We start from the raw sequence: 14,254 nt of genomic DNA, 5'->3' as shown, positions 1-14,254 counted from the left end.
TCTATGGAGAAAGAAAAAACAATAGTAGCCTAATTATGTAATTTCTGCTGCAACATGCTGTTATTATTTTTTTAACACTTCTGGTGTTTTTTTTAATCAAATCTGCTTAATTCTACTGATGAAAAGCAACATGTGATCAATCACGTTGCTTAAGAAATGGTGCTGTTAGGGCTACATGGGCTGCCTCCTCTTTTCATACTACTTGATAGGGCAGTGTGAAAAGAGCCTGGTGCCCAGAAGATTGCTATAACTGACACCAGTAGGGGGAGCTCACAGCTCATAGCTCACTGTATAATAAACCGCTGAGACAACATGAAGAGCTGCTGGGCAGTAGTGCAGACCACATACACGACCCCCCTCTATCTCTGAACCTCAACATATCTTGGGACCTGTGCCAAGTCATACTACCTGAATTTGTCCATGATTAAAAATTGGATTGTACTGATTATATTGTGTCCTTGCTGTATTCTGTCTTTGTCTGCACACTTTGCCCTGAAAAAGACATGTATGCAGAGAGGCCGCCTCTCTCCTCATCTCTAGCAGGGGCTCGGTCAATCAGTCATCGATTTCTGACAGAGATCATATTTACAATTCTGCTTCAATAGCTCAAGACATTCACATCCATGTATTATTCAACATCTCTATCACATCTTTAATATGCCTAAACAGAAATGGAGTCTATTGATTAGTTGTTTCCACATATTCTGAAATTGTAAATGACATTTGTAATCATACCATCTGCATTATTATAAAAAACATAAATAATAGATTTTACTTATAAAAAGCTAGTTATGACATTATGCTACCTGTTGCCTCTTTTTTATACAGTACAATTCCCCACTAATTTTGCAGTAAGTAGGTGGTTAAACTATCTGGATATTTTCAGATGAGAATCAGTGTAGTGCTCACATTGTGTGGTAAATAATGCATTAGCTATAAATGATATGTAGGCTACACTCAAGTAAACAGTCCTATGTGCATAAACAGAGTTTGTGTGGGGTTATCCTCCACTCCAGCACATCTTGTTTGTCAGTTTATTTGATTAGGACGATGCACATTAATCAACATTTCTGTAAATGCGCCAGTGTTTTCAACTGTAGTCCTAATTACCTAGCACATCTCTGTTCAAAATGATTATCTTACAGTAGTAAAAAGGCTCACTAGTCTAGTCTTCATTTCGTCATAACTACAAACAGATTTGGACTAAGACCCCAGGTCTCCTGGGCTTTTCCTTCCTCTCAGTCTACTCCTCTCTTCTCTTGTCGCCGTTGTCTTCCCGGTGTGACCGGTCCGTGTTTGGTGTGTGGTGCCTGGTGCGCTCCTAGCGGCAGCGCTGTTGGAATCAAACAGCAGAGAGAGAAGGAGGATGTTGAACTGACTTGTAGTACGACTGTACACTTAAAGCGCTTTTCCCTAGGCTAAGCACATGGGTCTATTGGGAGATGGTTCCCGCTGTAATAACACAACTTTTGGGGAATGCGTGAGAGTTGAGGGCTGGTTTCCAGTCAGAGTCTCAGCCGAGCCATGTGTTGGACTGGGGAGACATCGCTGAAGATTTGAAAGGTGCCAGAGACGCGTCCTGAGGAACGAAGGACCTGCGGAGAAGTGCCCAGCCTACGTGTGTTCTCCAGTGTGGACTTACTGTAGCCTATATTTCTCTCTCAGCTTGTGTAGCAGGTCATCTTGGAGAATTAGCAGATATTGCGGATGAACTCGCGGGGCAAGCAGGGATAGGATAATACTCACAGACTGAGAGTTTGGTGGATATGAACACCCCGAGCAGCTCCGGGTGACCTACTGGGAGATGGATCCTCTCAATTTTTTGGACAGTGAAACTGGCTTTTGTCAGTAACTAGGACCTCTCCATAACTCCCAGAAACACGGAGTAGACTTGCCTGTCATTTCGGACAGATTTTCCTGCATTGATTTCGAGGATTTGCGCGCCCGCCGTGGATGTTTAATATGCTAGTATGGGTCCGCTAGCGTTCATCCTTGTTGGCGGATTACTGTATTTTCAAGTTGATGGTAAGTTGTCTAACGTGTTGTTGTGCAACATTTCTTCTTAATGCTATATTAATATTCAGTTTTGTTTAACACAGACATCGCCAGACACTGCCCTTACCCTGGCGCTCCACCCGTCATTTTACCCAGTTTTCAATTGTAAGCAGTATTGTACATTTATGTTGTTGGAACCTGGTTTGCAGGAAGAAAAAAAAAACCCCGTTCCTTGATTCACTGAGTTTGGATTATTAAAAGACTGTTAAGTCTGTAATACAGTTTGGCTATCTGTTGATAACTAGACTGACCTTATGGAGTTTGGATTTAAATGTATTTCGTATCATCGCAGCAAATATTTTTTTCATTTATAAAACTCAAATTAATATGCAGGCAAACCCTTTCACTCAGTGCAGCTAATCGCTTCTCAGGAGGTTAACATTAGGGCAGAGATGGATTTATTATGCAACAGATAGAAGAAGCAGCAGTAGTATTTTTAATAAGTAAATATTATGTTATGGTATGCATATATTATGACAAAAAAGTCCACTTAGGAAATTAGTTTTAGTTATTTTTAATAAATTAAAAAAAAAAAATTAAATAATGGCAAATAAATCCCAAATGTCGTTATGTATTCAAATGCTACGAATAAAAGATAAAGTAGTCTGACACAACAGAAAGTAGTAGAGACCTGTGGGTGGCTTGGAGGTGATCAGCCTGCCCCTGCACTGTAGTGGATGGTACTGCTGTGGTCATTTCACTTTAGGATTTCAATGCTGCGATTGTTCACCACAGTGTAAACCGGCTTAAATCCAAGCTGGGACAGTGCCCCAGTTTATTATTCCCATTTGTTTGATTAAACTTTAATAGTGATGCAAATGAGATTGATACTGTTTAATTTCTGCAGCCAAAAGCTTAAGCCCTTTTCATCCTATCTGCCACCGAAGTCAGCATCTTTTTTTTTTTTTTTTTTTACGATTTTACAAGGTTTCTTGGGATTCACTGGCCTACGAGAGAACTGGTTTAATGGTGGAATTAAAACAGCCTGGACTGCAGAGTTAATGTGATGACTCGCATCAATCTTCAAAATAGGAGGGCTGAGGTGACGGAAATGGTGATTGGGATTGGTCCAACCTGTGACTGCTGGAATGATGGGAGGGATTAAGATGTATTACTTTTAAAATGCACAAACCTGAAGTCTGATTGAATTTTAATGCGACTTTTGAATTGGGCACACCTTTTCGCACACAGTTGTCTCACACGCACACACACACACACACCTGCATAGACAAAGTGAGGCTCATGATCATAGAATGAGGAAATCATGCTCCTGACTGGTCACACACTGGGACATTATATCAGCAATATGTTGTGAGTGATGATTTACACATGTGTTTGCTTTGTATTGTTTGTACAATTTGGCAGGGTGTAAAGCAGAGGTTTTTTTTGTTGTGGCTGAATGCAGGTGCCGGCAAAGCCCCATTTTTCTTTTCTTTCACCTGTCAACTCCTGCTTTTGTTCTTCCCAGCTGCGTGTTTTGCTTCTCCTGCCTTCTGTAGTCAGCAAATCAAGTCCCCTTTCTGCTGGGATTTAAATCTTTTTTCTTTCTTTTACTTTTTTTTTTCGGTGCGTCTTTCACTCTGTTCAGGCAATCCCACTGGTTGCTAAGCAGTGGCTGATGGCATTGCTGGCTGTCCAGAGGGAGAGGGTGCATCTCTCCCTGGGAGCAGTGGATCTTCCCAATCATTTGCCTGTCACCCCCCCCCCCCCCTCTTCCTTGCTCTCCCCCTCCACCTCAGCAAAACTCACCCATCACCCAGCCCTTTTCAGAGGTAATCTGAGGGTCCTTGGAGAAGGAGGAGCTTCCTCTAAGAGTCCACTTAGGCAGACAAAAAGGTCTGGAGTTGTATTCACTGGGCAGCATTGCCAACAAAGCCAAGCCTTGTGAATGGTGTCAGTCACTGTTTAGTGTGCTGTGATTAATACTGCTAGTGTGTAGGAGAGGAGAGAAAAGGTGAGATGGAGAGGGAATACAGGGAGAAACAGTGTGTTGGGTGTGGTTGCCAGGGTTGGAAGAGATTGTGCATGTGAAAGGGTGACCACACTTTTATAAAGAATCAGATTGATTGCAGTAGAAGATATTTCCAGGAATTCACTGGTCAGCAGCTGCCTGGTTATCTCTTAAACTCCACCATGCTGCTTTTTGAAGATGGATTAGAACATGCTTTGCATAGAGGACATGCACTCCTGACCTTTTGCTATTCTGAGACCTCCTGCATGCTTGTGGCTGATGTAGGAGCTGGTGACATCACGTTCCTTTCTGGGTGACACACTGAGAGGTGCTGAAATACGGTCCAACTTAAATCAGTCTAAGAGACTGTGGAGACGGCCTCTTGGTGTCTTTGGTGGTCTAGACAGTGCAAAGCTCTTTATCCGCCAGAAGGGTTGTGGTTTCAGTAATGCTGAGTCAAGAGAAACTCAAAGCCAGAGTGTGGTTGTGTATGCGTTAAGGAAGGGAGGAGGGGAGGGAGAGACAGAACGAGTGTAATCAAATACAAATATTGAGAGAAGAGTTGTTTAACAACACAATCTTTTAAAGGCAAATGGCGAGGATGAGGCGTTATTACCAAAGCGCCCTGGAGACTAACAGCTCTGTTGATGGCCATGATTGAATGAGAGAGGTTTAAAGTACTGCCCTATAATGGAAAGTAGACCCAGATTAAAATAGTCTAGGTGAATGATGAGGCAGGCTGAGGTCATTGTGTAAGAGCCATTGCAATGTCTTGCTCCAAATGTGATTGTTCTGCTTGAGTTGGCAGCGTTTAGGCAGCGTTATTGTAATTGAGGTTCATTTGCTGGAACAGGGCTGCTGTAATGATGAACCTTCATCTGAGATCTACAGGAATATCCCCTTGACTGTCTCCCACGGTCTCATCACAGTCGAGGAAGCCGCTTTCCTCTGCATCAAAGTGCACTGCTGTTTATTCTGGTTAACATCAAAAATGAGAATAGAATAAAGACAAAGGTGGTTATCATAAAAGGAAGGGAACAAGGAATGATATGAGTAGGGCTGCAACTAACGATTATTTTCATAGTCGATTAATCTGTTGATTATTTTCTCGATTAATTGATTAGATTAAATGTCAGAAAATGGTGAAAAATGTGGATCAGTGTTTCCCAAACGCCCAAGAGGACGTCCTCAAAGATATTCAGTTTACTGTCACAGAGGAGAGAAGAAACTAGAACACAGTCACATTTAACAAGCTGGAATCAGAGAATTTTTACTTTTGTCTTAAAAAAATTACTCAAACCAACTAATCGATTATCAAAATAGTTGGCAATTAATTTAAAAGTTGACAACTAATCGATTAATCGTTGCAGCTCTAGATGTGGGCACATGTCCAATGACAAAGCTGTGTGTGTGTGTGTGTGTGTGTGTGTGTGTGTGTGTGTGTGTGTGTGTGTGTGTGTGTGTGTGTGAGTGTTACTTGACCAATGACGAGGGCCTGTCAACTTCTACAATATTTATATCAGCATAGAAGAGAATAGACTTTGAGCTCTGCATAATTCTTTTAAGTCCAAAGTTTTGCTCTGTGATCACTCAAAAATAAAAGGGATTCACAGATGTTTTAAATTCTGGGATCACACTGGTTAATGCCTTTACATTTTCATAGTGCAGATGCGGGAGAGAAAATGTCAGCGTCAGACAATGCGCGTGGCTGACCAGCAGAATGCAGAGTAAGTAATGCCACTATTCCCTGTTTACCTCCGCTTTATTAAGCCTCAGCCAAGCATACCCCTGACATTTACAGAGCAGAAAAAGGCATAATGCCTTGATGCTTTTGCCTAGAGAAACAAAGACTGAACGAGGGGGAGAGATTACAATGGGGAGAGATGGAGGTTTAATGCAAACAGGTAGGCGGCAGTAAAGGATAAGTATCTTTACTCACATGATTTATATTTCCAAACTTTCCCCGACCCATCTCGTTGACACATTCTCTCTTTCACACACGCGCGCACACACACGCGCACACACACACACACACACACACACACATACACACATACACACACACTATCCATCGTTGACATTGTTCCTGAGGGTGGAATTCAAACACTGAGGGGGTTGTTGTACACCTGTGATGGCAGCATAGTAGGAGTGTGTGTGGAGGTAGGCATGGGGGAGGAGTGATATGATGAATTGAGCATGCTGACTATGAGGTTAAGCAAGCAGTCAGGGCCTTCACCTGTCTCACACACCTGTACTTACAGAATACACACCTGTGCTTACCCCTCTGGGCCCCAAGACACATATATAATCCTTTGCTCCATTCTCTCACTGATTTTGTTTCCCAAACAGCCGATTAAGGGTTTGAGGCGGGCCAACAAACAGAAAACGTGGATCTAATTACTGCTATATAATCCCCGATGATTAGTTGATAGTGAATGATCCCATATTGATAATTGGCAAATACCCAGGCAGCGGTTACAATACAAACGGCCTCTGTGTAGGACAGATTACTCAGTTGCAGTGTGGATGCGACAAGCATTCTTATCTCAACAAAACTCGATTATCTTAAGAGCATGCCAAAATGCAGACAGGAAGTCAGGATTGAGTACAACAGAAGCCTGCGATGCCTTAAACCTGCTGGAAGAGACAGCATGTTTTCCTTATCAGTGTTTTCATGTTGCACGCTGCACTAAAATGTCGTGTTTGGGGAAGCGTCTAATTACTCTGTATCCCGTTATGCCCTCCCTCTGCCCTCTGGTTGGCTGTCACGCAGCAACCTTTAGATAGAAGCGAGGGATGTCAAGGTTGAATGACTCACAGAAGTACATACAACTATATGACTAAGGCTGCTCCATTATGGAAACATCATAATCACAATTATTTTGGTCAATATTGAAATCGTGTTATCATCAACTTTAAACTTTAAAAACAATGAAAACACCTTGAAATTTAACATTTTAACATTTTTTTCAATTCCCCTTAAAAATAATAATAAATATATAATAAAATGTTGACATAGTATTAAATAATTAACACAAAAAAGATCAACTGTGCACTTTCACAATCTTTTTGAAAACAAGTAATAAATAAAATACAAGTAAAAGAAAAACAAAACTAAATTAGATCAAAATAAATTTGTTTCATAAATCTGGGTCAATCAGAACACAAGACAAAATCATAGTTTAATATATATAATCATACGTTGCAAAATGTAATGTGCAAAATAATTGTTTTTCTCAATTACATTTATTTTGGGATCGTTAGCATTGGTTTTGGGATCCAGCTGCACACACACACACACACACACACACACACACACACACACACACACACACACACACACATGCAAATGCATACTGGCAGACATGAATGCACTGTGGTTGCACCGAGCATTTAGTTTGCAAGAGGAACAGATAAAGAGACCGTAAACAATTGCCACGTTAAATGGAAAAAGCATTTGGCACATACTGTATTATTTCACATCCCTGTTTTTTGGATATACCTGTTTATGGTATATGTCTAGTCATTATGGAATTCCTTGTTGTTGTTCCTTGTAGTGTTTTGAGTCACTGGCATACCTTTGTGTTCTTCATTGTCAATAGTTTGTGTGACAGTTGTACCCGAGTTGTGTCTTGAAGATGAGGTCAGGCCTGGAGATAAAAATGCATGAGCTGTCTCTCAGTGTGAGATGGGTGAAGATGGACAGCCAGAGTATGACACTCGAGCACATATCCGTCACACACAGCAGTTGTCCAGCGCAGCTGTAATGCGGCTCAGAGTGGTGGAGCCAGTGAATAAGTGTCTCGTTCCACCATCTCCATCCCCGGCTTGGTCTATGGATCACCCATCCATGACAGCTTGGTGCCTTTTCTTCCCTGTAACTAACTGGGAAATCTAATCCCCAGTGCATAGACTCCAAATTTTACACCATCACTTGCCAAACCAGTGTTTTAGTGTGGAAACAGACTGATATCTCCCTGGATGTCAACATTTATAATACTGTAAAGCTGCCCCAACATGTGATCATTGATATGTTGATATGTAGAAGTGTTTTATGAATTGCAAATACTGTATAATACTATTACTTTGCCTGAGTATATACTGCGAATGATGTGCTGTCACTATCCTTGAGATCTCTCTGCTATACAAGTCCTAATTTGGTAATAAGACATAGGGTTCACTGGCAATGCATTTCTAAATAACCTTGTTGAGTAATCAGTGTGGCTATGTGCTATTATATACTGTAATATGCTAAATCATGTTTACAGTTCAGTTGCAAAAAATTACAATACATACATAATCATTTGATAAGTAATAAGGCTCTCACTGTATGTCGCTGTGGGTATGTTTTTGTTGTTGTGTCCCTGCCTGCTGCAGAAACATGGCACCACACTGCTTTGTAAACCGAGCCACTAGGACCAGGGGGGAGTTGATTTACTGTATATAATGGCTCCTGGTGAGCCTGCCTTTGTGGTGGAAGTCTCAGTGTGGAACGTGGCACGAGCCAAAGTGTTACAACCATTGCGGCGTGTAGGAAGAAAGCCTTAATCGCATCCTTGAACGTTTGAACTCTTCAGCTCCACTTCCAGGATGGTGATGATTTTTCTGGAGGGCTGCTCACAGGCATTTGTCATTTAGAGGCCCGGTTACACCCAGCCAGTGGTAGAATTATGAAATGTAGTGGGTGTGTTGTGTGAATGAGTTTGTGAACACCATTAATAGCCATCAAAGCCCATTGTTTTCTTGTGTTAGCATGGATCTATGAGCATGAGTAAATTGAATGAGTCCTTCATCCACTTACTGCTAGCACTCTTGACCCTGTCACCCTAAGCCAGACCAGATGAAGTGTCCCATGGAATAGAACATTTAATAAATCTCATCTTGACTTGGTATACTGCACCTTAACAAAACACAAACAGTAAGCTATAAGGGCCATTTTATAACCTTGCTCTGCTCTCTGAGTTCATCACTTGGATGGTGTGTGGTTACAACTCTACTCTTATTCTCCATGTTCTTCACACGGGGGTCTAAAGACCACTGGAGTGGCTGAAGGTGGCGACCGCCCTCACTGACATGCAGGGACACTGTAATGTGTCCACTACAGGTCAGCACCTGTGGCACACCTCCAATTATCCACTCATCTCTCAGCACAGTGTATCAACAACTGAAGGCCTTCTCCTCCACCCTTTCCCCTCTTTCGACTTCATTTCTAAAGCAATAAAGCACTTATTTATTTTGCCCCATTCAATCTGCTGGGGCAGCTCAGCAGTGCAGGTAAAGAGATTACAATGCTTGAGGGAGAATCAATTGATGCCTTTCATTACATTGCTCTTCCCTCAGTAGGAATTGGGGGAATTGGTGATGTGAAATTTTGCGCCCAGCTGTGTCTACATTTGCATGCTCACTCGCTCACTCACTCACTCATTCACTCACTCACTCACTCACTCACACACACACACACACACACACACACACACACACACACACACACACACACACACACACACACGCACACACCTTGAGAACACTGCTGCTTGCTTATCTAATTGTATAGCACATTGACAGAGATTACAGTCACCTCTCTACTGGCTCTACTGCCAGTTTTCTACTGATGACCCCTGCTTGACCAGAGCAAGTGGACATTAACTTAACTCAAGGGCTCCTCTACAGCAGTTGACAAGGAATGGGAGACTATTAAGCATTACATTCTAAATCAAAAAAATAAATAAAAAAAACTTTAATTTGTACTACTGGTTCTGGGATTCGAATCATTTGTACGGTTTTCCACACACAAGCCCACATCTTCAATATCAAGGCTGCTGCCGTAGTGAAAAGAAGATGCAGGCAAGAACATGGCTGTTCAGAAGGCTGCGCAGGAGAAGAGAGAGAGCTAAAGAAGGTGGGGTGGTGCAGCGAGCTACATGCTTGAGTGGCCATGTCATCGGAAATCATTTAATCTGCATCACACAATTTAGTGTCCCTACCAGTGGCCTGACAGTCTCACAGAGGGGCTATACTCCTTACACTAATCAGCCCTTATATAGAAAGAAAGCAGTGCCCTTATCAACACATTGCACTTTACCATAAAGAAGGCTCAACTGTTAGTTTACTGTCGTCCCCTTTTAGTCTTTTGTTCCAAGTCAGCAATCTCAGCTCTTCCGGGACAGGCCATCTGCTGAAAATAAAGATAACCTAATCTTTTTAGTTCATGGCTACTGATAGTAGAATGAGGAGTCAGAATGAGAGAAGTTTGGGGGGGGAAATAAGGTGGAAACTGCTTGAAATGTAAGATATGTGAATCAGCCCTCTGCAACAAAATCAGATATTCTGTTTCCCACAGTAATCTATTTATATATTCCATCTTCATGGGGGAGAAAGGGCAAATACAGAGATGCAGAGTCAATACAACCCCACCACATCACTGCCCGAAATACACTCAGAGTGGAATTCTATCTGATATTTGTTGGAGGCAAGCATGGATGCAGTAAGAGGTTGAGAGCAGCTCCTAGAATTACCCTTGTGTTGGCTTTCAGCATATAGATCTTAGCAAGAGAAAGGAGGTGGAAGGGGGGGGCAGTATGCAGAGCACTGAGGTGGAACAGAGCCCATCATGTGAGCTTGCTAGCTAGAACTCCCTCCCTCTCTTGCAACAGAAGATGAATCTGCTCAGCACCTGTGAACACCCTTCATTTTCCACGTCTGTATTTCCCCTGTGTGGAGTTTGCTGTATATTCCAGGTTGTATTAAGTGGCTAGCTGTATGCAGTGAGCTGGGATAGACTTCAGTAGATACAGCAGGTTGTCTTTAGTGACACCTCACCGAGATGAGCTGTATGCCTGGTATTGGGGTATACTGGAGCTCATGTGCTGTGACGCCAATGACAGCCCGGCCTAAAGAAGATGAATCTTGGGTGCAGAACAGGCTGTCTGTGTCACGGCAGGCCAGAGCAGAGGCGAGGACGGCCAGTAACATCATTCTATCGCCACCCCCAGTTTCCCCCTGCCGCTCTCTCACATTTCCCTTCTGATGACATGACAGATATGACTCTGTCACCCTCACAGCGAGGGTAGGATGGAGACAGGGAGCAAGTGAAGGAGACAGAGAGATATTGGGAGGGAGATGCAGAGATATAAAGAAGAAGAAGGAGTGGAAGGTTGAGGAGATGTGGAGAGAGCCAGGAGAAGAATATAGGAGGAGAATATATTTCAGAATGGACAACATGGAATTTTCATTCCTTTTCAAATTTCGTTGAGGTTTTCATTTTTTTTACAATTTTATATTCCCTCAGTTCGCTGGGTTTAAGCATGTTCTGCCTAAAGAAAGTGTCAGTATCCACATTACAGTGGTACTGCGTCTTGGCCTGGACCTTGGTTTTCATGTTTGATGTTTTATGGAGCATCAGTGACTGGAACTTTTTGCCTTGGTCCGAGGTTGCCATTGGTTACCTGTGATCAGCGAACAAATCTGTTGGCAGAATAACTAATATCTCTTTAGGGAGCCCTTCCTTTTATGCTCTGGCAGAGACTGGTGTGGGTATTGATTTGGTTGGTGGGCTAGGATTTCTCCTGGGAGCTAATAAAAATAATTACAAAAAGATCATGAAAGGCCTGACCTTCTGTTGCACACATGAATAAATATGTGGCAAAGAGAATAGAAAGGAGACATGCTATGTGTGTGGTCAGTGGGGAGAAGAAGCTGTTTATGACAGTTAAAGTGGTGTTTTTATGCTGGATATGATAACAAATATAACATATTATTGTTTAACTGTTTTAAACCTTTTATCTCTTTAGTTATTTTCAATGATACATGTCAAGTGAGATATTTGGAACATAGAAGAACACAACAGAGTGAGCTATAATGCCATACAACTCAAACTGCAAACTCAACTGCAAAATTGCATCCGATTGCAGTGAAGCTGACATAAGTAGACTGACAGAAAAGGCAGAAGAGAATCAGCTTTTGGTTCAGTAATCCCTCTCTGATTTCATTCTCTGTCTGTTAGCTTGTTTGTTTGTTCTCTGGTTCCTGCTTTCCTTCAGGAGAGGATGACTGCACAGCAGTGGTGAAAAGTAATGGTGGTTTTATTGCAGACAGGGGGAAACACAGCATTTTGATTGGCGCGTGTGCCCTGAGACCCAGTGAAGTGCACTCGCCTCAGCTCAGAGAGCACTTGATTGCACAGCACCAATGATCACATTAAAAGGGCAACAGAAAGCCCATTTACCGTAAAGAGAGTGAGAAAGGGGGCTCAATAGGAAGCTGAAAATTGACTTTCACTTCTGTTAGGAGCTCGGCTTGATGGCAGGGCGGTTGGGATATACATAAGGTTTTTTATTTGATCTTCATGGACAGCATCACTAGGACATAGGAACCACATAATGGCACATTTTAGTTTGTGCTTTTGAAAGTGAAGCTCGCTCAGCAATTGGCAAGGTTCGAGTTGAGGTTATCCAGTATTGAGATTGATGTGCCTCTTTTAAAACATATTCCATGGCATATGGATGTGCTTTTAACCTTTTCTACCTCTACACCTGACTACCTCTACTCAGGAAGGACACTGACCAGTCACGTCTGGCCCTCTGTGCACCCAGCTCAGCGTTTTCTGGCAGTGAAAGGACAATTGTAGAGGCATCTGCTGTTTTCATTTCCAGTGGAAAGAGGAGAGCAGATGGAGACTCAAGGTTTAAGTGATTAGAAGGCAGTAGATTGGAATACAAATTGGATTTAAAGAAATTAGACTGATATAAATTGAATGGAGTCGCCGCAGTTTAGTGCTGTGCATGTGCATTGGCCTTAGTGTAAAGCCACTGCAGGGCCTGTGGATTATGAGGGAAACAGATGCTCCAATGAGATAAGAATAAATGTGCATTTGACACTCTATCTGAGGGAGATGGGGGTCTCCATGTCCGTCCTTTATCTTGCCCTCCATTTATCAATGTCAAAGTGTTAATTACTGCTTCATTTATTAGGTCACTTACTGCCAGAATACAAACTTGCCCCTCTGCCCCTGTGCTGACTGGGAAACTGACTGCTTGCTAGGTTACTGTTACCTACCACTGGTAAAAGAGATTTGGTTAGAAACTGCCAGCAGCAGGCTGTGTAGGTTTTGTTCCAAAACAAATAGTACATTTATGGTCTGTCACATAATACCAATGAGATTAGATCCTGCGTCCTCCCCCCCCTACTACTACAAACCCCTGGCTGTGGCCCCACTTAGAGGAAGACAGTAGGCCTGATCACTAATCAATGACAGGGAAATGGAGGGAATTAGCCCAAATTAGGAAGCCTAGAGAACAGACTACCTCCTGTTCAGGGGTCAATATGCCACTGTCTGATGCCTGATCCCTGTTGGGATAAATAGTGGACTAGTGCACATTTACACAGAGTGTGTGTATAAATGTTTGTGTGTGCACACTCTGAGTCTTTGAAGTGTATTTTGTGCTGATCAGTGGGTTTCTAACTGGGCCTGTCCTTACCACAGACACCTACCCACAGACTCTCAGGCAGAAAAGACCAGGGTACAGCGAGTCTCATTATCCCCTGAGATATTCCAGTGTTAGGGTAGTGGAACATGTGCAAACCCAGGCAAACAAAGAGCTGGCACCTCCACTGTTTTGCCTTCATCCCATGTTGAAATTAGCCCTTACATAAGCACAAAGGCTTATGTGGTACAGTGCTCTTCTGTGCAGCAGGCATCGTCCTATTACCCCACCCCACTGCACTGCCCCGGGGAAGGGCACAGTCATCAACTCAGCTCAATCACATGCACACCTGCAACAACTAATTCTGAGACAAAGAGCCTGGCACTCTATTTAATAGACAAACACTGACTGGTTAACATTTGGCTGGAGTTATTGATGGGGTATTGAATGTGGTTCAAAAGAAAGCGGATAAAGGAAGGGCTGTTGAAAAAGTTTGCCTTATTCCCCATTCCCTTTACTGTGTCTTTGATTGTTTGATGCTGGATCAAACTCTTTGATTGTTGCATGGTTCCCAGGGCCTCTGTGATGTAAATGCATATGTGTGACCTACAGCATCTTATCTCCATGGTTAAGACCTGGTCACAGACACACAGAGCACTCTGGCTTGGGGACCACTATCTTAGCTGCCAGACCCACTGCAAGCCCTAATAAAAAGAAGTGGGCCATGGTTTTCAGCCGTGGGGGATTAGCATTTGACATTAGTCTGGACCCTGGCATTCATATTCCCGTCACATGCACACGTCTACAACAGTGGACTCAACAGTTG

The 14,254-nt window shown here is 42.7% G+C and overlaps 1 protein-coding gene across 1 annotated transcript in view; it reads left to right on the top strand.

Annotated features, from left to right (window-relative positions):
• Positions 1-1,344: 1,344 nt before the first annotated feature.
• The window catches only part of robo2 (roundabout, axon guidance receptor, homolog 2 (Drosophila)), a 164,900-nt gene continuing 151,990 nt past the window's right edge, over positions 1,345-14,254 (top strand). The window contains exon 1 of the mRNA XM_078245603.1: positions 1,345-2,025. Coding sequence (XP_078101729.1) covers positions 1,971-2,025 — 55 coding nt within the window. The 5' untranslated portion in view covers positions 1,345-1,970. The remainder of the gene's footprint in view (positions 2,026-14,254) is intronic.

The sequence above is a fragment of the Sander vitreus genome, chromosome 3 (genome assembly GCF_031162955.1).
Source record: "Sander vitreus isolate 19-12246 chromosome 3, sanVit1, whole genome shotgun sequence".
Classification (NCBI taxonomy): Eukaryota; Metazoa; Chordata; class Actinopteri; order Perciformes; family Percidae; genus Sander; species Sander vitreus.
The sequence above is the reverse complement of the archived record's forward strand: the minus strand, read 5'-3'. Positions and strand labels throughout refer to the sequence as shown.